Here is a 25,738-nt window from a genome sequence, read left to right on the forward strand (position 1 = left end):
TATGTATATTTATTTGATTGTTTTAGTTTTAATTTAGTTATAAATGATTTTTTATTTAATTATTTTTTGTGAATAGTATAGCGTTATGTTATGTTATGTATTGATTTTAATCAATTATGTTAAAGTTAGCTTAATATATAAAGTAATTAAATATAAAATTACATTGAAAAAAAAATGTCGTGCCACCATCTATTTATTTAGACCAATAATGTACTGTAAATTTAATATTTTAATGGGTTGTAAATTGTAACATTTGATAAACATATTTTAAAAAAAAATTATATTAATGAAATTAAATAAAATTGATTAAATAATAATATTAAAAAGTTTGATCATTTCTAATAAAAAAATGTTACTAGAATGGTACAAACAAAATAATCCAAAAATAATAATTAATAATAATAATTTAATAATTACCTAACCAATTTGTCAATTATCAAATAAATTTATTGTCAACGTCACTTATCTCTTGATTTACTGTAATTGATGGTCTAAAATAAAATAAAAGAAGTTGCATAATCTATCTAACATGTGTATCAATTTTATTGACTAGTCTTGGTTGATGTACACCATTAATTGCTTTAGAAATGGGGGGCCCATTACACATGAGATCCAAGTGTTAATAAGTGACACCTAAAAAAAAAGAACCCACGGGTCCGGATCTGAACAAATAATTAGTCCCACAATACATAGTGAGCAAAGAAAAGTCTCTATATATATGTACTTCTTTAATAATGTTTGTTGTGAAGTTTAGTGAAGAGAGATAAGGGATGAGACAGCTCCACGTGGATAGAGAGGAGAGGAGAGGAGAGAGAAGAATGGGAAAAAAATCATTCAGTCGGAGCTCATTTTATTTTTCCCATAAATTTACACGGGAGTAGGAACTTTTCGGGGAAAATGGTGGGAAACAGCTGGGAGAAAACAGGGCCTCCGAACGGGCTCGGGAAAAAAGTTGGGAATTCATCAAAAATCCCATCTATTCCCATTCAAACCTTGCGTGCCGAACAGGGCCTTAGCTAATATCTATCTACCACATTGATATTGCCAATTACAGGAATAGAGATGGATGGAACGGGATAGTATCGCCTATTCGCCTTAGCCCTAAGCCCTAAGCCCTTTTTTTTCAACCTTTTCAACTTTACTTTTAGGCTGTGCCAGTGACACTAGGCTAGTGCTCACCTATCTCCAATTCGAATTGAACTTCATCATTTAGAACTGGGGCAGGTCAATTATTACTTTACCAATCCAATCAATCAATCCCCCTAATTCAGATCACTCTCTTTTCTTGAGTCCTTACCAAACAATAACAACAATACCAATAACAACTGCTGTCGACGCCTTTACTCCCATGGCAAAAGCAACAGAGAAACAAGAGAAACAAGATCAAGGAGACGAAGAAGAAGAAGATTTTGCTTTTGGAGAATTCAAATCTAGCCATTATAATATTATGCCCCCCCCTCCTCTACTATTTTCCCCTCATACACCAACTCCAACTCCAACTCCAACTCCAACTCCTACTTGTCTGCATCACCTGCTTGGAGGTGGAATTGGTACCGTGCTATGCTTCTCTACTAATTTCTCTCGTCTTTTGTATTCCCATTTCTGATATTAGCTATATTTATGTATATTGCGTACTTTTGGGGAATTTTCCGATATTAAGTTTCAGTGATCAATGCACCTATATTAGGGGTGAAACCGGAGTGAATAATACCCCATCCGTATTTGAAAAAAAATTAGATATGAATATTTGATATCTACAGATATGGTTTTGCATTTCAATTATCCGTGTCGGAATAGTAGATATATACCGTATTAATTTAATATATATTATGAAAAAATTATGTTATTCATCATTATAATTAGACAAATATTATGAAATTTGGTATTTTTTAATAATATTTATATAGTTTTTTAAATAAATATCCGTTTTGATTTGTATCTGTCCAATATCCGATCCGTATCCCAAAAATGAAAAACAGATATGGATATGGTTTTAGCACTACCCGCTCCGTATTCGATCCGTTTTCACCCTGACCTATATTCTATATAACTTTATATATTGAGTTAAAATCAAACCATGTGTCTGTTGTGACAGTTGCAGATGTGTTTCTGTGGAGGAGGAAGGAGGCAGCAATGAGCATATTGATTGGTTTGGTGTCGACATGGTTAGTGTTCCAAGTATGGGGATACACTCTCTTGTCTCTTCTCTCCAATGTCCTGCTGCTCCTCATTTCCATTCTTTTTGTTTGGGCTAAGGCTGCTGAACTTCTCAACAGGTTCGTAGCTACTTCTACATTTTTTTTTTACTTTTTATATTAATTAGCTCCTGCATGCATGCCTCCTCAATGATGCTTACATGATTTGGTAAATTCGGTTCAAACTCAGGCCACCGCCACCTGTACCAGATATTCAGATCTCAGAAGATGCTGTCCATGAAGCGGTACTCTACTTGCAGTCTCTTGTGAATAAGCTTCTCTTGGCCTTCAAAAGCATTGTGCTGGGAAAGGATGTCGGCCTTTTCTATGTATCAGTATCAGTCTTATGGTTCTTGTCAGTATTCGGCAGTCTTACTAATTTTGCCACTTCTCTTTACATCTGTAAGTCCTCCATCATTTCTGCTATCAGGTCTTTAATTTCTAGAAGGATAGCTAACTAGCTCCATTCACTAGTCATAGCATAACTGGTATCAGCAGCTTGTACTGGTACACAGAGGCTTGGCAGTGTGCTATATATGTAAATGAGTGAGTTACTTTTAATTTCAAGTTTCTACTTGAATTTCCCAATGAACAATAATTGGGCAGCTTCAGAGGCTGTTTGGTTGTAGAATCAATCAAGTAACAATTAACAACTGCTTGCTTATTATATAGGTCTTTTTGTTCTTCTCATAGTCCCGGCATTATATGAGAAATATGGAGAGTGCATTGACAGGTGTTTAAGCCTGGCTTACACCGAGGTGCTCATGTATGAGAGGATATATGAGCGCGTGTGCTTCCAGTGCTACCGCAAGGTTAAAGACACCATGAGAGAGATAATCAAAGAAGACACAGCTAGCTACTAGTGCTTAGTGCTTGCTTTTTCTCCTGTACAGTCTTCGGTCCCACATACATTGGGGTGTGTTTGCGCGCTTGTTATCTTATTTTCTACAGATTCAATTTTCTGTGTGAATGGTTTCCCTCTATTAGTATCTTAACTTTCCACACTTTGCGGTTTTTTTTTTTTTTTTTTCTAAAAAGAATGTACTGAACTGATGTAGATAGCAGCGAGTGAGTTTGACTATAAATTATTTATTTATTTATTTTCTTTTTTGGTTTGGAGTTTGTAAGGACCTATGTGGTGGGTGATTTGCCGAATTTTGTGTAGATAAGATTTGGAGTGACTTCTGAGTTTTGTTTTTGTTTCCGCATTGCATGCATCTGATGCTGAGCAGGCACAGTTTTGTGTTTTTCATTCTTCTTTGTTGCAGTGAACTGTGAATATGATCTATTATTACAAAGAAAAGAAAGGGGATGGATAAAATGATGTGTTGTCTTGTCGTCTTGGTGTTGGCCTGGAGAATTTAATGCAAATGTGTAAGGTACGCAACAGAATACAGAGTTGTTTGTTATTCCCTTTGGGTGGGGATTAATTACTAATTAGGAAGAGAATCGGAATTAATGTTGCTAAGTAGTTGTTATTTGTGTTAGATAGATGGGTTGGGAATATCCAGCTGGAGGCTAAAGCTTGTCAGCTCAGCGACAGACAGAGACAGCGTTAAATCATTACGCTGCCTTTAGAATAGACAGTCTAGACCACAAGTTTGGTCCATTTAAATATCTGGCAAACAGTATTTTGTCAGCATAAACTTTTCAAATATAATCTGTTTTACATTTTGAAATTTGCTAAATTATAAAATCTAAACAGGCACATTGCCACAACTTTTCCATTGTGAAATAGGTAAGTTTTTTATTTTTATTTTTTATTAACTCTCAGAATCTGAAGAGGCTGTGGAAGTAGATTGCTGTATTAATTTCTATTTTATTTTTATTTTGCAATATGTTGTCGTGTTTAAGAGTTCAATTGTGCACGACGACAAAACTATATACAACGTGTATATTTTCTCGATCATCAAATCAGCCTCCAACATATCGCAATACAACCTCAAAATAACATATCAGTCTTCCATTTTAATTTTTTTTATTAAAGGACCTTGAATCCATGATACATTTAGTATTTCTTAGATGTTATTTTTGAAAGTTAAATCGGTTTAAGAGATGAAACTCATACCATACCACTGCATTAAGTCCGCAGTTTTAATAAAAAAACAATCTTCAGGGCCGGCCTTGGTGCTGGGCAGCCAGGGCGATCGCCTTGGACTCCAAGATTCAAGGGGACCTCAAAAGAAAAAAAAAGTTATTTTGCATATATAAAAAAAATTAATCTGTATATATTAAATAAAAAAAATATTAGAGCTCAAATTTTGAATATATAAAGGGTCCAAACTTTTCTATAAGTAGATATGATCTATTGGTATATCAATAAATTTTTTTTTGTATATATCAGTATTGTAAATAATGGTATGACACTTGTCAAACGACGGGATACCGTCAAGTGATTAATCGGTATGCAGCCGATTAATTAGAATTATGCGGACAATTTAACTTAATTTAACTTAGTTCTATTATTATAACATGACACTACGCTTCACAATACACACATACTTTACATGTGTAAGTAACACATTTATTTAATGAAAAAATAAATTCTAGAATCAAGCGTTTTCAAATACTAATAATATATTATTGGAAGCTGATATGAGTACCCGCGCTACAGTACCCACACCTAAACTGCCATAAAAGTATTTATTTTTATGAGGTCAACTATTTTTGTTAGAGAAATGTTGACGTGGAATTAGTGCCGAGGTTTTGAAAGGGTGCTGCTGGGATTTTAGAATAATAATTAGTTGAGACTATATAATATCTTTTTAGAATAATAATTAGTGAACACAATATAATTAGTGGGGAACCATAATACATTATTTCTCTAAATGGAGTTACTGTAGCGCGGGTACAGAAATGATTATTCTATATTATTTGAAAGACATGAAACATTTCAACATAAAATCACTAAATTTAGTTTGTAATAACCACTTAATTTAATATATAAATATGCTGTACTAATTGAAAAAATTACATCAGTAAGTAAGAAAAATATGTGATATATAAATAATAGAGGAATTAATCAATTAATTCAAAATAAGTAAAAAGAAAAAACATATATAAAAAAATTAAATGTATATCCAAGCATAAATAAAATTGCAATACATGATTTATGAAACTTATTATAACACAATCACAGAAAAAAATGTAAAAATAAATAATCATTGGAATAAATGAAAATAAATGAGAATCAATGGAAATAAACGGACGATCAAATGAGAATAAATAAAATAATTGAGAATAATCAGCTGATTAATCGGAAAAATTCACTAATAGAACTCCGATAAATGTATTCATAATGGTTTGACCGTCGTTAACGATTAAACATGCATATAATTGACTGTTAAGACTATTATTTTACAACAATGGTATATATAAACGGCCCAAAATTTTCTTCCGCACCAGGCTCCAAAATTTTCAGAACCGGTCTTGAAGTTTAAAACAAATTATATTAATAACTAATAAGGGAAACTTTATTTACGTCCGATCAATATTTGATTGCTACCATATTTTTCACGATGTAGAATAAGTTATAATATTTATATGTTTAGATTTTAAAGAAAATAACAAGCAAATATGTTTTCATCTTTTAGGAGTTATTTTCATAAATGGCCTGGCAACAAACTTAACTGTGTTATAAAATAAAGTAAAAGAATAATAAACAAGAGATTGAGAATGTATAAAGATGGCTATCTTTTATTCATATGCTTTTGTTGTGTATAATACATCCATACAAAGCCTCTATTTATAGGCTAGAAAATGTAAATTACAAGCCATCTAATATTAACTCTATTGATAAATGTGGGAGAGAAACATACTCCTTTAAAGAGAAGTTTTGAAGTAATTGCTCAGAAGAGTTGCAACATGCATGGACATCCATAAATACTTTATTCATAACACTCCCCCTTGGATGTCCATTACATAAGAATATGCCTCATTAAAACCTTACTAGGAAAAACCCTATGGGATAAAAACCCAGTGAAGGAAAAAGAGTACATTATTATTCTAAATATGCAACTATAACCTTACCAGGAAAACCCAGTGGGAAAAACCATGGTTAAGAAAAATATAGTGCATATTAACTGCCCCTCATGACAACATTAATCAAGATCTTTAAGTCAACGAACTCCAATATTACGAACTAGCTTTTTAAATATTCCAATAGGAAGCGCCTTAGTGAATAATTATGCTGGATTTTCACTTGAACAGATTTGCTGAACATTAATAACATTATCATTTTGAAGATCACGTGTGAAAAAGAATTTTAGCGAAATATGTTTTATTCTATCTCTTTTAATGTGTGCTTCTTTTAATTGAGCAATACATGTAATATTATCTTTATATATGATCGTCGGGATCATTTCTCTAGAAGACAAGCTACATGTCTGATGAATCACGGATCTTAACCAAACACATTCTCGGCTTGCTTCATGTATTGCTAAAATTTCTCAGAGTTAGAAAAGTATATGATTCATTTCATTTCAATGTCTTCGCGTAGGAGAAGAACTATATCTTGCTAATAAAGTTACCTCAAATGATATATCAGATCTTGTATGTTCAGTAAGATACATAAATTTTACTATTGCACTAAGATATGGTACTTCAGGACCAAGTAGTTATTCACCAGTTTCTTAAGGTCTGAAAAGATCTTTATTAACATCTAATGATCTTACAACTTTCGGAGTGCTTAACGAATGTTATTTATCCATATAAAATTATTTCAACACTCTTGCAATATAATTTTCTTGATACATAAAAATGTCATTTTTCAAATGTTCAATTTGTAATCCAAGGCAAAATTTTGTTCTCCTAAGATCTTTTATCTCAAATTCTTTCTTTAAATAATTTATTGTTTTTGGAAGCTCTTCAGGAGTTCCAATGATACTTAGATAGTCAACATAAACTGCAATTATAACAAAATCATTTCTATATCTTTTCATAAAAATACATGGACAGATTGTATAATTCTTATATCCATATTTTAATAAATATTCACTTAAACGATTATAGCATATGCGTCCATATTGCTTTAATCGATATAAAGATTTATTCAATTTAATTGAATAATGTTCTCGAGAACCTAAATTACATGCTTCAGGCATCTTAAATCCTTCAGGGATTTATAAATATCATTATCAATTGAGCCGTTTAAATAGGCTGTAATAATATCCATTAGGTGCAAATCGAGTCCTTCATGTATTACCAGACTAATTAAATATCAAAAAATTATTGCATCCACCACAGGTGAGTAGGTTTGTTCATAATCAATTTCAGGTCTTTGCGAAAATCCTTGGGCGACAAGCCGCGCTTTATATCTTACAATTTCACCTTTCTCATTTTGTTTTTGCATAAATACATATTTATATCCTACTGGTTTTACACCTTCAGGTATTGGAACTACATGCCCAAATACTTTTCGTTTTTCCAAAGAGTTTAATTCTGCCTCAATTGCACCTTTCCATTTTGGCCAATTATTTCCTTGTTGACATTCTTTAATAGACTTCGAGTCATGATCCTCAATATTTATTATATTTAGCGCTATATTATATGCAAAAATATCATTGACATCAATTTCATCTCGGTTCCATCTTATTCCATTCATGATATAATTTATAGAGATCTCTTCATTTTCATGAATTTCAGATACCTTAGTTTCTGCTGGAACTCCAATATTACTTAGAATTTGATTCTCTTATGGAGTTTTATCTGAAATTATCATATCCTCGACTTGACCATTCTTTGCTCCTTTTCTTTTTCGAGAATTTTTATCTTTGGAACCGATTGGTCTTTCACGCTTCATGCGCGTCATAATTTCATTAGTTTGTCCAAAATGGACATCAACTTTTATTGGAGCATTAGCAGCTGGTACATGTGATTTGGTCACTTTCTTTGAGTCTGTAAATGCGTCTGGCAATTGGTTAGCTAATCTTTGCAAATGAATTATCTTTTGAACATTTAGTTCACATTCTTTAGAGGATCAAAATGAGACAATGATATTTCATTCCAACTAATATCTTTTCCCAGCTGATTATTTTCTCCCCCTAAGGTTGGGAATATTGATTCATCAACATGACAATCGGCAAACCTAGCCATGAATAAATCTCCTGTCATTGCTTCTAAATACTTTATTATAGATGGAGATTCAAATCCAACATAAATTCTCAACCTTCTTTGAGGTCCCATTTTAGTGCGTTGTGGTGGAGCAATCGGAACATATACCGCACATTCAAAAATTCTTATATGGGAAATATTAGGTATGTGACCAAAAAACCAATTATAAGGTGAAGCTTTATAATAGCTAGTTGGCATGATGCGAATTAGTTTTGTTGCATGTAAAATATCATATCTTCTTTTTATATATGAACATCTACAGGATGTTCAAGATTAATTTTGACATTGTCTAAACGTATTTTCATAATTGGATAATCATAAAATTATGCTCTTTAATCAAATCAATTGAGCAAGTAATCTCGCAAACACCAGGTTGCGATTTGATAATAAACATACATGTGACCATCTTGTTCATGCATCAATTTAAATTATAAAATATTCAAATGGTTCACATAGTTGATATAGTGTTCCACAAATATCATATTTTATACGTTTTAGAAATAAATTCAACACATAAAAATTCATCAGATTAAAGAATCTTCTGGTTCTTTGATGAGTGTTCACATTAAGGCTCTATTTTTTCGCATCATTATTGATCCAGAATGACCCAACCGGTCATGCCAAACTATAAGTATATTCTTATCTGTAAACTGCTGATTTACAATAACATGTGCTTCAATTGAATATATGAGCAGTACAAGTCGGAGGAAAACATATTCAATTTGTTTTCAATAAGCATTGTTTTTTTTATACATATATTCAACATTAGTTGTCTCAGCATAATATCCATTTCGGCGGATATTCTTAAAACTTAATAAATTCCTTTGAGACTTAGAATAATATAATGCATCATAAATATAGATTTATTTTCCTCCATGTAACAACAAATCAAGTCTTCCGGAGCCTTCAGTCATTTTTTTTAACAAGAATTACAATCCTGTAAATAAATGCATGTATTTAAGAATACATATATTCACAAAATAAGTGTTTAGTTGTCAAACACTTCAAATCAAAAGTATTATTGTGTTTATTAAACAAAATCTAGATAAACAAGAAAAAATCATGTTCACTAGATTATTTCTTATTTATTCCAGAAAGAAAGAGAAACAAAATCAAATTTAAAATATATAATTTCTATACTAATATATCCACAGCAGATTATATCTTTTATATAGACACTATATAATTATCAAGGTGATGACTTCCATTTCCAACAATTATAATTTTCTAGAAAACATAAATATGTTAACTAAAGCATATTTGATAATTTGACTAAAATATATTAAATTTAATTTCGAACAATTTCACTGTAAAATCTAATAATTTCGAAAATAATTCAAAGTTTATTCTAATTCCAATTTTAGAATAAATGCATTAAGCAAAGTGATGTGAAAATGAGGTAAGGCAAGGTTTGTTAAAGCTAACGAGCTGGGTAGGAATAATTTGTATGTTTGTCAATAGCATCAAAAATATAATTTCAACAAATAAAATTTAATAACATTAATATTGCTAAGATCGAGATCACACTTTCAAATAAAATTTGTCTCGATTTTTTATTTATTTATTTATTGATGTTTGATATAGGTAAACATAATGTTTCGGTGTACTACAGGTAGCGTACAACAGGTACGTAGCCAATGATAGTACGAAATTTTCTTTCTCATTATTCTTTTCATTTTTTTTTCTTTCTCATTATTTTCTTCATTATCTTTCCACTTCTGGTGAAAATGTGTGTTTTTGGAATAATCACCATGATAATAACATCGATCTTGTCCACAACCACGTGTTTGTTCAAAATTATTATTGTTATATATTGATACATTCACTTCAAGGAATGAAACATTAATCAATTGAACGAAATTCATGATTTTCCATCAACAACTTGTTATTTTGTTCAACCACAATGAGATATTAAATCAATTCATAATATTTTTTCAAATAACGTAAAATTCGCGTATCACATAAATTTTCTTGAAATTTCTTTCAGAAAATTTCTTCAGATCTTCTTCAGGAAGATTAAATTATAGAAATATGTACATCGCATAAAATTTGTACATCTTATAAATTTTCTTGAAATCTTCTTCATGAAGATCTTCTTAATATTTTTTGGATTAAATTATAGAAATATGTACATCGCATAAAATTTGTACATCTTATAAATTTTCTTGAAATCTTCTTCATGAAGATCTTCTTAATATTTTTTGAAATCTTCGCCAGGAAGATTAAAAAATTAAAAATAAAAATAAATAATATTCAATACTATAAAGATTTTATTGAAAAGAAATATATATCATGGCAGATTTTTTTTTTCGATATAGGCTTTGGACCAAACATAATGCCTTCAATTTGGTGCTATGACAGAAACAAACGTAAGTGGCTTCAGACCAATTACTAAAAATAAGTAAATCTTTCAATAAAGATTAATAAGAAAAAGACCAATGTTAATAGAATATAATAAATGTAAAAAGAATTGATGAAATAATATTCAATAATATAAACAGGACATAATTGAGACAGATCTAAAATTGCACATTATAAAATTTATAATTTATTGGCTTCGGGCCCTCTAATCAAATTTAAAATTTTAATTATCATATGGCTTCGGGCCTATTGAATCGATTGATTTTTAATTTGAGATAAATACTCAACATTATCTCAAACTTACCAAATTAGTCTTCAGACCATTTGAAATTTATGTTTAATAAAAAATAAAATCATAACATAACATAAAAAAGAATTCAAGTATAATGTAATATAAAAGATAACTGATGACTTCATTATTTTTTTTTATTATTATTATAAATTTTTTTTATGTTGTTATCTTGTGACAATTTCTGACTAGAAGTATTATGATATTAAAATTAAAAATATATATTACAAGTTTGCCTCAGATCTTCAAGAGCTCTCGTGCTGATAACGTGTTATAAAAATAAAGTAAAAGAATAATAAACAAGATATTGAGAATGTATAAAGATGGCTATCTTTTATTCATATGCTTTTGTTGTGTATAATACATCCATACAAAGCCTCTATTTATAGGCTAGAAAATGTAAATTACAAGCCATCTAATATTAACTCTATTGATAAATGTGGGAGAGAAACATACTCCTTTAAAGAGAAGTTTTGAAGTAATTGCTCAGAAGAGTTGCAACATGCATGGACATCCATAAATACTTTATTCATAACAAACTGCATTAATTGTTTGACACGCAACTTATTTTCACAGATGACCTTAAAGGATGCAGTCAGTATTTTGCATGATCATTGTTTAAATTTAGTTTTTTGTTTTACATTTTTCTTTATGTGGCGTCGGTTTGTGAGAATAAATATGTTTTTTAATCTCTTGACATACATAGTGACAATTAAGTATATACTTATACATAAATGGATTGAAGAAGTACCAACGGGTCAATTAACTCTATTTTTTGTATTTAGGTATAATTTTTTTACATAATTTAGAGTAAATTGTCACATTATGTAAAATTGATCTTCATTTCTGCATGAAAATTTTGTATAATTAATACTCATATGTGTTTGAACTTTATAGTTTGAGAGTCTGGCTCCGCCCTTGCACTTATATACATGTCACAAGTAAGAAAAATGAACAATTTATCTTCACAACCGGCCAATTTGAAGAATTTTTCTTCAGACATGCTATATACTTTTTATTTTTAAAATAAAAGGTAAAATGTGTACTTTATAAATTTAAATTGAGTTTTAATAGACAATTGATTGGGTAAAATTTGGAGTTTCTAAGTTTGAGAAGGTTAAATATGATATTATAAAATTTTAGAGAGAAAATGTCTAATTTAAAAGTTATTGAAGGGTGTACGGTGTACATGAAATTCCTCTTAAATTTTAGAAAAAAATTATAGTGTACCCAATAAAAATTTTAAAATTGTCAATTTTCTCATAAAAATATCTTCATATTCAATATGCTCATAAAAATTTAGCATTCTTTCTTTAATTCTCTTTTATTCATTGAATATGCTATTTAGCTATTTTATTAAAAGCTAAATTAACAAATATACTCCTTCATCAAATAGGTATGTTCCTTAAAAGTTGAGACACAATTGAATTGAATAAGAGAGAAAGGTGAAGGGATCCCTTCACTTCATCTTCTTTGCTCCTGAACTCCTCTTTTTTAGCTCTCAAGCTCATTTACAATTTTGGTTAAACCGCTCGTATATCTTTGCAGTTTGCACTCAAATTTACTAGTTATTTTTTAAAAACTAAGCTCCAACTCTTCAGCACATAATTGGTATCTTCTTGTCGAATTGAGAATAAAGATTTGACCCGCATTGAAATCAAGGGTTCATTGGTACAAGTTCGACTCAACTGACATCAGTATGGTCCGCGTTTGGATGGCTCTGCAATAGAAAAACCATAAATTATGTGTTTATCTTGCCTCGTAAATTATGTTGCCATTTAGAGACACTACTAGAGTGCTCCAGAAACCATCAATTGGAGTGCTGTATTAGAGTTGTAAATGACCTGTTATCTTACCTTCTGGAGACACTACTAGAGTGCTCCAAACTCTTTCAATTGGAGTGTTGTATTAGTGTTGTAAATACCCTATTATCTTGCCATATAGAGACACTACTAGAGTGCTCCAAACACCATCAATTGAAGTCCTGTATTAGGGTTGTAAATGCCCAGTTATCTTAGCATCTAGAGACACAACTAGAGTGCACCAAACATCTTCAATTGGAGTGTTGTATTTGGGTGGTAAATACCCCCATTATCTTGCCATATAGAGACTACTACTACAATGGACCAAACACCATCAATTGGAGTGTTGTATTTGGGTTGTAAATGCCCTATTATCTTACCATCTGTAGACACTACGAGAGTGCTCCAGACAACATCAATTAGATGGTTGTATTTGCATCGTAAATGCCCTATTCTCTTGCCATATGGAGACACTACTATAGTACTCCAAACAACATCAATTGAAGTGCTGTATTACGGTTGTAAATGTCCTATTATCTTGTAGTATGGGGACACTACTAGAGTGCCCAAACATCTTCAATTCGAGTGTTGTATTTGGGTTGTCAATGCCCTATTATCTTGCGATATGGAGACACTACTAGAGTGCTCCAAACTCCTTCAATTGGAGTGTTGTATTAGGGTAGTAAATACCCTATTATTTTGCCATATAGAGACACCACTAGAGTGCTCCAAACACCATCAATTAGAGTGCTATATTCGGGTTGTAAGTGCCTAATTATCTTACCATCTGGAGACACTACTAGAGTGCTCCAAACACCTTCAATTATAGTGTTGTATTAGGGTTCTAAATACACTATTATCTTACCACATAGAGACACTACTAGAGTACTCCAAACACCATCAATTGGAGTGCAGTAGTAGAGTTGTAAATGCCCTGTTATCTTACCATCTGGAGACACTACTAGAGTGGTCCAAACATCTTCAATTGGAGTGCTGATTAGGGTTGTAATTGCCCTATTATCTTGCCATCTGGAGAAACTACTTGGGTGCTCCAAGCACCATCAATTGGAGTGAAGTATTAGGGTTGTAACTGTCCTATTATCTTGCTATATAGAGACCCTACTAGAGTGCTCCAAACACCTTCAATTGGAGTGTTGTATTAAGGTTGTACATGCCCTATTATCTTGCCATATAGAGACACTACTAGAATGATCCAAACACTATCAATTGGGGTGTTGTATTTCGGTTGTAAATGCCCTATTATCTTTCCATCTAAAGACACTACTAGAGTGCTCCAAACAACTTCAATTGAAGTGTTCTATTAAGGTTATAAATGCCCTATTATCTTGCCATATAGAGACACTACTAGAATGCTCCAAACTACATCAATTGGAGTGTTGTATTCGAGTTGTAAATGCCCTATTATCTTAACATATAGGAACACAAGTAGAGTGCCCAAACCTCTTAATTTAAAGTGTTGTATTATGGTTGTAAATGCTCTATTAATTTGCCATATGGAGACAATACTAGAGTCCTTCAGAGACCTTCGATTGGAGTGCAGTATTAGGGTTGTAAATGGCCTATTATCTTGCCATATAGGGACACAAGTAAAGTCTTCCAAACACCTTTAAATTGAGTGTTATATTAGGGTTGTAAATAACCTATAATCTTGCCATTTAGAGACACTACTAGAGTGCTCCAAAAACCATCAATTGGAGTGCTGTATTAGGGTTGTAAATGACCTGTTATCGTACCTTCTGGAGAAAAACTATAGTGCTCCAAACTCCTTCAATTGGAGTGTTATAGTGTTGTAAATGCCCTATTATCTTGCCATATAGAGACACTACTAGAGTGCTCCAAACACCATCAATTGAAGTGTTGTATTAGGGTTGTAAATGCCCAGTTATCTTATCATCTGGAGACACAACTAGAGTGCACCAAACATCTTCAATTGGAGTGTTGTATTTGGGTGGTAAATACCCCCATTATCTTGCCATATAGAGACTACTACTACAATGGACCAAACACCTTCAATTGGAGTGTTGTATTTGGGTTGTAAATACCCTATTATCTTACCATCTGTAGAAACTACGAGAGTGCTCCAAACACCATCAATTGGAGCGCTGTATTACGGTTGTAAATGCCCTATTATCTTGCAATATGGGGACACTACCAGATTGCCCAAACATCTTCAATTCGAGTGTTGTATATGGGTTGTAAATGCCCTATTATCTTGCGATCTGGAGACACTACTAGAGTGTTCCAAACTCCTTCAATTGGAGTGTTGTATTAGGATTGTAAATACCGTATTATCTTGCCATATAGAGACACCACTAGAGTGCTCTAAACACCATCAATTGGAGTGCTATATTAGGGTTGTAAATGCCCTAGAGACACTACTAGAGTGCTCCAAACACCTTCAATTATAGTGATGTATTAGGGTTCTAAATACACTATTATCTTACCATATAGAGACACTACTAGAGTGCTCCAAATACAATCAATTAGAGTGCGGTATTAGGATTGTAAATGCCCTGTTATCTTACCATCTGGAGACACTACTAGAGTGGTCCAAACATCTTCAATTGGAGTGCTGTATTAGGGTTGTAATTGCCCTATTATCTTGCCATCTGGAGAAACTACTAGGTTGCTCCAAACACCATCAATTGTAGTGAAGTATTAGGGTTGTAACTGTCCTATTATCCTGCTATATAGAGACCCTACTAGAGTGCTCCAAACACCTTCAAATTGGAAGGTTGTACATGCCCTATTATCTAGCCATATAGAGACAGAATGATCCAAACACTATCAATTGGGGTGTTGCATTTCGGTTGTAAATGCCCTATTATCTTGCCATCTAAATACACTACTAGAGTGCTCCAAACACCTTCAATTGGAGTGTTGTATTAAGGTTGTAAATGCCCTATTATCTTGCCATATAGAGACACTACTATAATGCTCCAAACTACATCACTTGGAGTGTTGTATTTGGGTTGTAAATGCCCTATTATCTTAACATATAGGGACACAACTAGAGTGCCCAAACATCTTCAATTTGAGTGTTGTATTAGGGTTGTAAATGCTCTATTAACTTGCCATATGGAGACACTACTAGAGTGCTCAAGAGACCTTCGATTGGAGTTCTGTATTAGGGTTGTATATGACATATTATCTTGCCATATAGGGACACTACTAAAGTCTTCCAAACACCTTTAATTTGAGTGTTATATTAGGGTTGTAAATAATCTATTATCTTGCCATTTAGAGACACTACAAGAGTGCTCCAAAAACCATCAATTGGAGTGCTGTATTAGGGTTGTAAATGACCTGTTATCTTACCTTCTGGAGACACTACTAGAGTGCTCCAAACACCTTCAATTGGAGTGTTGTATTAAGGTTGTAAATGCCCTATTATCTTGCCATATAGAGACACTACTAGAATGCTCCAAACTACATTACTTGGAGTGTTGTATTTGGGTTGTAAATGCCCTATTATCTTGCCATATAGAGACACTACTAGAATGCTCCAAACTACATTACTTGGAGTGTTGTATTTGGGTCGTAAATGCCCTATTATCTTGCCATATAGAGATATTACTAGAGTGCTCCAAACACCATCAATTGAAGTGCTGTATTGGGGTTGTAAATGCCCAGTTATCCTACCATCTGTAGACAGAACTAGAGTGCACCAAACATTTTAAATTGGAGTGTTGTATTTGGGTGTTAAATACCCACATTATCTTGCCATATAGAGACTACTACTACAATGGACAAACACTTTCAATTGGAGTGCAGTATTTGGGTTGTAAATGCCCTATTATCTTACCATCTGTAGACACTACGAGAGTGCACCAGACAACATCAATTGGATGGTTGTATTTGCATCGTAAATGCCCTATTTTCTTGCCATATGAAGACACTACTAGAGTGCTCCAAACAGCATCAATTGGAGCGCTGTATGACGGTTGTAAATGCCCTATTATCTTGCAATATGGGGACACTACTAGAGTGCCCAAACATCTTCAATTCGAGTGTTGTATTTGGGTTGTAAATACCCTATTATCTTGCGATCTGGAGACACTACTAGAGTGCTTCAAAGTCCTTCAATTGGAGTGTTGTATTAGGGTTGTAAATACCCTATTATCGTGCCATATAGAGACACCAATAGAGTGCTCCAAACACCATCAATTGGAGTGTTGTATTAAGGTTGTAAATGCCCAATTATCTTGCCATATAGAGTCACTACTAGAATGCTCCAAACTACATCAATTGGAGTGTTGTATTTGGGTTGTAAATGTCCTATTATCTTAACATATTGGGACACAACTAGAGTGCCCAAACATCTTTAATTTGAGTGTTGTATTAGGGTTGTAAATGCTCTATTATCTTGCCATATGGAGACAATACTAGAGTGCTCCAGAGACCTTCGATTGGAGTGTTGTATTAGAGTTGTAAATGGCCTATTATCTTGCCATATAGGAACACTATTAAAGTCTTCCAAACACCTTTAATTTGAGTGTTATATTAGGGTTGTAAATAACCTATTATCTTGCCATTTAGAGACACTACTAGAGTGCTCCAAAAACCATCAATTAGAGTGTTGTATTAGGGTTGTAAATGACCTGTTGTCATACCTTCTGGAGACACAACTAGAGTGCTGCAAACACCTTCAATTGGAGTGTTGTATTAAGGTTGTAAATGCCCTATTATCTTGCTATATAGAGATACTAATAGAATGCTCCAAACTACATTACTTGCAGTGTTCTATTTGGGTTGTAAATGCCCTATTATCTTAAACATATAGGGACACAACTAGAGTGCCCAAACATCTTCAATTTGAGTGTTGTATTAGGGTTGTAAATGCTCTATTATCTTGCCATATGGAGACACTACTAGAGTGCTCCAGAGACCTTCGATTGGAGTGCGGTATTAGGGTTGTAAATGGCATATTATCTTGCCATATATGGACACTACTAAAGTCTTCCAAACACCTTTAATTTGAGTGTTATATTAGGGTTGTAAATAACCTATTATCATGCCATTTAGAGACACTACTAGAGTGCTCCAAAAACCATCAATTGGAGTGCTGTATTAGGGTTGTAAATGACCGGTTATCTTACCTTCTGGAGACACTACTAGAGTGCTCCAAACACCTTCAATTGGAGTGTTGTATTAAGGTTGTAAATGCCCTATTATCTTGCCATATAGAGAGACACTACTAGAATGCTCCAAACTACATTACTTGGAGTGTTGTATTTGGGTTGTAAATGCCCTATTATCTTGCCATATAGAGATATTACTAGAGTGCTCCAAACACCATCAATTGAAGTGTTGTATTGGGGTTGTAAATGCCCAGTTATCCTACCATCTGTAGACAGAACTAGAGTGCACCAAACATTTTAAATTGGAGTGTTGTATTTGGGTGTTAAATACCCACATTATCTTGCCATATAGAGACTACTACTACAATGGACCAAACACTTTCAATTGGAGTGCAGTATTTGGGTTGTAAATGCCCTATTATCTTACCATCTGTAGACACTACAAACGTGCACCAGACAACATCAATTGGATGGTTGTATTTGCATCGTAAATGCCCTATTTTCTTGCCATATGAAGACACTACTAGAGTGCTCCAAACAGCATCAATTGGAGCGCGGTATGACGGTTGTAAATGCCCTATTATCTTGCAATATGGGGACACTACTAGAGTGCCCAAACATCTTCAATTCGAGTGTTGTATTTGGGTTGTAAATACCCTATTATCTTGCGATCTGGGGACACTACTAGAGTGCTTCAAAGTCCTTCAATTGGAGTGTTGTATTAGGGTTGTAAATACCCTATTATCGTGCCATATCGAGACACCAATAGAGTGCTCCAAACACCATCAATTGGAGTGTTGAATTAAGGTTGTAAATGCCCAATTATCTTGCCATATAGAGTCACTACTAGAATGCTTCAAACTACATCAATTGGAGTGTTGTATTTGGTTTGTAAATGTCCTATTATCTTAACATATAGGGACACAACTAGAGTGCCCAAACATCTTCAATTTGAGTGTTGTATTAGGGTTGTAAATGCTCTATTATCTTGCCATATGGAGACACAACTAGAGTGCTCCAGAGACCTTCGATTGGAGTGCGGTATTAGGGTTGTAAATGGCATATTATCTTGCCATATAGGGACACTACTAAAGTCTTCCAAACACCTTTAATTTGAGTGTTATATTAGGGTTGTAAATAACCTATTATCATGCCATTTAGAGACACTACTAGAGTGCTCCAAAAACCATCAATTGGAGTGCTGTATTAGGGTTGTAAATGACCGGTTATCTTACCTTCTGGAGACACTACTAGAGTGCTCCAAACTCCTTCAATTGGAGTGTTGTATTAGTGTTGTAAATACCCAATTATCTTGCCATATAGGGAGACACTACTAGAGTGCTCCAAACACGATCAATTGAAGTGCTGTATTAGGGTTGTAAATGCCCAGTTATCTTATCATCTGGAGACACAACTAGAGTGCACCAAACATCTTCAATTGGAGTGTTGTATTTGGGTGGTAAATACCCCCATTATCTTGCCATATAGAGACTACTACTACAATGGACCAAACACTTTCAATTGGAGTGTTGTATTTGGGTTGTAAATGCCTTATTATCTTACCATCTGTAGACACTACGAAAGTGCTCCAGACAACATCAATTGGATGGTTGTATTTGCATCGTAAATGCCCTATTTTCTTGCCATATGGAGACACTACTAGAGTGCTCCAAACACCATCAATTGGAGCGCTGTCTTACGGTTGTAAATGCACTATTATCTTGCAATATGGGGACACTACTAGAGTGCCCAAACATCTTCAATTCGAGTGTTGTATTTGGGTTGTAAATGCCCTATTATCTTGCGATCTGGAGACACTACTAGAGTGCTCCAAACTCCTTCAATTGGAGTGTTGTATTAGGGTTTTAAATACCCTATTATCTTGCCACATAGAGACACCACTAGAGTGCTCTAAACACCATCAATTGGAGTGCTATATTAGGGTTGTAAATGCCCAATTATCTTACCATCTGGAGACACTACTAGAGTGCTCCAAACACCTTCAATTATAGTGTTGTATAAGGGTTCTCAATACACTATTATTTTACCATATAAAATCCCTACTAGAGTTCTCCAAACACCATCAATTGGAGTGTAGTATTAGGGTTGTAAATACCCTGTTATCTTACCATCTGGAGACAGTACCAGAGTGGTCCAAACATCTTCAATTGGAGTGCTGTATTAGGGTTGTAATTGCCCTATTATCTTGCCATCTGGAGAAACTACTAGGGTGCTCCATACACCATCAATTGGAGTGAAGTATTAAGGTTGTAACTGTCCTATTATCTTGCTATATAGAGACCCTACTAGAGTGCTCCCAAGACCTTCAATTGGAGTGTCGTATTAAGGTTGTAGATGCCCTATTATCTTGCCATATAGAGACACTACTAGAATGATCCAAAGACTATCAATTGGGGTGTTGCATTTTGGTTGTAAATGCCCTATTATCTTGCCATCTAAAGACACTACTAGAGTGCTCCAAACATCTTCAATTGGAGTGTTGTATTAAGGTTGTAAATGTCCTATTATCTTGCCATATAGAGTCACTACTATAATGCTCCAAACTACATCAATTGGAGTGTTGTATTTGGGTTGTAAATGCCCTATTATCTTAACATATAGGGACACAACTAGAGTGCCCAAACATCTTCAATTTGAGTGTTGTATTAGGGTTGTAAATACTCTATTATCTTGCCATATGGAGACAATACTAGAGTGCTCCAGAGACCTTCGATTGGAGTGCTGTATTAGGGTTGTAAATGGCCTATTATCTTGCCATATAGGGACACTACTAAAGTCTTCCAAACACCTTTAATTTGAGTGTTGTATTAGGGTTGTAAATAACGTATTATCTTGCCATTTAGAGACACTACTAGAGTGCTCCAAAACCATCAATTGGAGTGTTGTATTAGGGTTGTAAATGACCTGTTTTCCTACCTTCTGGAGACACTACTAGAGTGCTCCAAACACCTTCAATTGGAGTGTTGTATTAAGGTTGTAAATGCCCTATTATCTTGCCATATAGGGACACTACTAAAGTCTTCCAAACACCTTTAATTTGAGTGTTGTATTAGGGTTGTAAATAACGTATTATCTTGCCATTTAGAGACACTACTAGAGTGCTCCAAAACCATCAATTGGAGTGTTGTATTAGGGTTGTAAATGACCTGTTTTCCTACCTTCTGGAGACACTACTAGAGTGCTCCAAACACCTTCAATTGGAGTGTTGTATTAAGGTTGTAAATGCCCTATTATCTTGCCATATAGACACACTACTAGAATGCTCCAAACTACATCAATTGGAGTGTTGTATTTGGGTTGTAAATGCCCTATTATCTTAACATATAGGGACACAACTGGAGTGCCCAAACATCTTCAATTTGAGTGTTGTATTAGGGTTGTAAATGCTCTATTATTTTGCCATATGAAGACACTACTAGAGTGCTCCAGAGACTTTCAATTGGAGTGTTGTATTAGGGTTGAATATGCTATATTTTCTTGCCTTATAAGGACACTACTAGAATGCCCCCAAACTTCTTCAATTGGAGTGTTGTATTTGGGTTGTAAATGCCCTATTATATTGCCATATAGAGACTTTACTAGAATGCTCCAAATTACATCAATTGGAGCGATGTATTACGGTTGTAAATGCCCTGTTATCTTGCAATATGGGGACAGTACTAGAGTGCCCAAACATCTTCGATTCAAATGTTGTATTTTTGTTGTAAATGCCCTGTTATCATGCGATCTAGAGACACTACTAGAGTGCTCCAAACACCTTCAATTGGAGTAATTTATTAGGTTTCTAAATGCCCTATTATCTTGAAATATAGAGACACTACTGGAATGCTGCATGCGCCTTCAATTTGAGTGTTGTATTAGTGTTGTAAATGCTCTATTATCTTGCCATATAGGAACATTACTAGAGTGTTCCAAACACTATCAATTTGAGTGCTATATTAGGGTTGCAAATGCCTTATTATCATAACATGTGGAGACACTACTAGAGTTCTCCAATTACCTTCAATTGGAGTGTTGTAAATGCCCTGTTATCTTACCATATGGCGACACTATTAGAGTGCTCCAAACATCTTCAATTGGAGTGTTGTAATTGGGTGGTAAATACCCTATTATCTTGCCATATAGATACACTGCTAGAGTGCTGCAAACACTTTCAATTGAAGTGATGTATTAGGGTTGTAAAGGCCTTATTCGCTTACCATCTCGGGACACTACGAGAGTGCCCCAAACACCATCCATTAGATTATTGTATTTGAGTTGTAAATACCCTATTATCTTGTCAAATAGATACACTACTAGAGTGCTCCAAAGACCTTCAATTGGAGTGTTGTAATAGGGCTGTAAATACCCTATTATCTTGCCATCTTGAGACACTACTAGAGTGCTCCAAACACCTTCAATTGGAGTGTTGTCTTACGGTTGAAATTACCCTAATATCTTGCCACATATGGACACTATGAGTGTGCTCCAAACACCTTTAATTGGAGTGTTGTATTAAGGTTGAAAATGCCCTATTGTCTTGCCTTATAGAGACATTACTAGAGTGCTCCAAACATCTTGAATTGAAGTGTTGTATTAGGGTTGCAAATACCCCATCATCTTGCCATATGGAGACACTACTACAGTGCTCCAAACACCATCAATTGGAGTGTTCTATTAGGGTTATAAATATCCTATTATGTTGCCACCTGGAGACACTACAAGGGTGCTCCAAACACCTTCAATTGGAGTGTTGTATTAGGGATGTAAATGCCCTGTTATCTTACCATCTGGAGACACTACTAGAGTTCTCCAAACACCTTCAATTGGAGTGATGTATTAGGGTTGTAAATTCCCAATTATAGTGCAATATAGAGGCACTACTAGAGTGCTCCAAACACTATCAATTGGAGTGTTGCATTAGGGTTGTAAATGCCTTATTATCTAGTAATTTGGAGACACTACTAGGGTGCTCCAAACACCTTCAATTGGAGTGATGTATTAGGGTTGTAAATGCTATTATCTTGCTATATAGAGACCTTACTAGAGTGCTCCAAACACCTTTAATTGGAGTGTTGTATTAAGGTTCTAGAGGCATTATTTGCCATAGAGAGACACTACTAGAGTGCTCCAAACACCATCAATTGGAGTGCTGTATTAGGGTTGTAAATGCCCTGTTATCTTGCCATATAGGGACACTACTAAAGTCTTCCAAACACCTTTAATTTTAGTGTTATATTAGGGTTGTAAATAACCTATTATCTTGCCATATTGAGACACAACTAGTGTGCTCCAAACACCATCAATTGGAGTGCTGTATTATGGTTGTAAGTTCCATATTATCTTACCATCTGGGGACACTAATAGAGTGCTCCAACCACCATCAATTTGAGTGTTGTATTAGGGTTCTAAATACGCTATTGTCTTGCCATTTAGAGACACTACTAGAGTGCTCCAAACACCATCAATTGGAGTGCTGTATTAGGGTTATAAATACCCTGTTATCTTACCATCTAGAGACACTACTAGAGTGCTCCAAACACCATCAATTAGGGTGTTGTATTTCTGTTGTAAATGCCGTATTATCTTGCCATATTGGAGACACTACTAGAGTGCCCAAAAACCATCTATTTGAGAGTTGTATTAGGGTTGTAAATGCCCTATTTGAGAGTTGTACTAGAGTGCTCTAAACACCTTCAATTGTAGTGATGTATTAAGGTTGTAAATGTCCTATTATCTTGCTATATAGAGACACTACTAGAATGCTCCAAACTCCTTCAGTTGGAGTGTTATATTGGGGTTGTAAATGCTCTTTTTAATAGACTTATAGGGACAATACTAGAGTGCTCTCGACACCGTCAATAGCAGTGTTGTATTAGGGATGTTAATACCCTATTATCTTACTTTCTTGAGACACTACTAAAGTGCTCAAGAAATCTTCAATTAGAGTGTTATATTAGGGTTTTCAATATCCTATTATCTTGTCATATAGAGACACTACTAGAGTCCTCAAAACACAATGAATTAGAGTGCTGTAATATGGTTGTAAATGAACTGTTATCTAACCATATAGAGACACTACTAGAGTGCACCAAACATCTTAAATTGAATTGTTGTATTTAGGTCGTAAGTACCCGATTATCTTGCCATGTAGAGACTACTACTAGAGTGCTCCAAACACCTTCAATTGGAGTGCTGTTTTGGGGTTGTAAATGCCCTATTATCAGACCATCTAGAGACACTACGAGAGTGCTGCAAACACCATCAATTGGATTGTAGTATTTGCGTTGTAAATGCCCTATTATCTTGCCATATAGGGACACTACCAGAGTGCTCCAAACACCTTTAATTGGAGTGTTGAACTATGGTTGTGAATACCCTATTATCTAGCCATACAGAGACACCACTAGAGTGCTGTAAAGACCTTCAATTGGAGCGTCGTATTAGGGTTATAAATGCCCTGTTATCTTACCATCTGGACTACAAGAGTGGTCCAAACACCTTCAATTGGAGTGATGTATTAGGGTTGTAAATTCCCTATTATCTTGTTATATAGAGACACTACTAGAGTGCTCCAAACACCATCAATTTTAGTGTTGTATTACGATTATAAATACCCCATTATGTTGCCATCTGGAGACACTACTAGAGTGCTCCAAACACCTTCAATTGGAGTGTTGTATTAGGGTTGTAATTACCCTATTATCTTGCCATATAGAGACACTACTGGAGTGCTCCAAACACCTTCAATTGGAGTGTTGTATTAGGGTTTTAAATACCCTATTATCTTCCATTATAGAAACACTGCTAAAGTGCACCAAACACCTTCAATTGGAATGTTGTATTAGTTTTGTACATGCCCTATTTTCTTTCCATTTGGAGATACTACTAGAGTGCTCCAAACACCATCTATTGGAGTGTTGTATTTGGATTGTAAATGCCCTATTATCTTGCAATATAGAGAGTACTACTACAGTGCTCCAAACACCTTCAATTGGAGTGCTGTATTATGGTTGTAAATGCCCTATTATCTTGCCATATAGAGACACAACTATAGTGCTCCAAACACCTTCAATTGGAGTGTTGTATTTGGGTTGTAAATGCCCTATTATCTTGCAATATAGAAACCCTTTTAGAATGCTCCAAACACCTTCAATTGGAGTGTTGTATTAGGGTTGGAAATACCCTATTATATTGTCGTATAGAGACATAACTAAAGTGCTCCAAACACCATCAATTGGAGTGTTGTATTAGGGTTGTAAATGCCCTATTATCTTACCATCTTGGGACACTAATAGAGTGCTCCAAACGTCTTTAATTGGAGTAGTGTATTAGGGTTGTAATTTCCCTATTATCTTGCCATCTGGAGACACTACTAGGGTGCTCCAAACACCTTCGATTGGAGTGATGTACTAGGGCTGTAAATGCCCTATTATCTAGCTAGATAGAGTCAGTACTAGAGTGCTCCAAACAATTTCAATTGGAGTATTGTATTACGGTTGTAAATGCCCAATTATCTTGCCATATTAGAGACACTACTAGAGTGCCCAAACAACATCCATTAGAGAGTTGTATTAGGGTTGTAAATACTCTATTATATTGTCATCTAGAGACACTACTGGAGTACTCTAGACACCTTCAACTGCAGTGATGTATTAGGGTTGTAAATGTCCTATTATCTTGCTATATAGAGACAATACTACATTTCTCCAAACACCTTCAATTGGAGTGTAGTATTAGGGATGTAATTACCCTATTATCTTACCTTCTGGAGACATTACTACAGTGCTCCAGACACGGTCAATTGGAGTGTTGTATTAGGGTTGTAAATACTCTATTATCTTGCTATATATAGACACTACAAGGGTGCTCCCAACA

General features: G+C 34.2%; 1 protein-coding gene across 1 annotated transcript; it reads left to right on the forward strand.

Annotated features, from left to right (window-relative positions):
• Positions 1-902: 902 nt before the first annotated feature.
• LOC144568384 (reticulon-like protein B12) lies at positions 903-3,364 on the forward strand. The gene is made up of 4 exons (XM_078318718.1): positions 903-1,550; positions 2,096-2,276; positions 2,386-2,597; positions 2,868-3,364. Exons 1-4 carry the CDS (start codon positions 1,349-1,351, stop codon positions 3,056-3,058), a joined length of 786 nt encoding a protein of 261 aa, XP_078174844.1. The 5' UTR covers positions 903-1,348; the 3' UTR covers positions 3,059-3,364.
• Positions 3,365-25,738: the final 22,374 nt, after the last annotated feature.

This window comes from Carex rostrata, chromosome 17, assembly GCF_964058835.1.
Source record: "Carex rostrata chromosome 17, lpCarRost1.2, whole genome shotgun sequence".
Classification (NCBI taxonomy): Eukaryota; Viridiplantae; Streptophyta; class Magnoliopsida; order Poales; family Cyperaceae; genus Carex; species Carex rostrata.

What these genes read in the sequence shown, in the direction of transcription:
- LOC144568384 (XM_078318718.1), top strand. Translation starts at nt 1,349, where the DNA reads ATGGCAAAAGCAACAGAGAAACAAGAGAAACAAGATCAAGGAGACGAA. An exon ending in CCTGCTTGGAGGTGGAATTG is followed by an intron (nt 1,551 to 2,095) that starts GTACCGTGCTAT and finishes CTGTTGTGACAG; the next exon opens with TTGCAGATGTGTTTCTGTGG. An exon ending in TGCCACTTCTCTTTACATCT is followed by an intron (nt 2,598 to 2,867) that starts GTAAGTCCTCCA and finishes CTTATTATATAG; the next exon opens with GTCTTTTTGTTCTTCTCATA.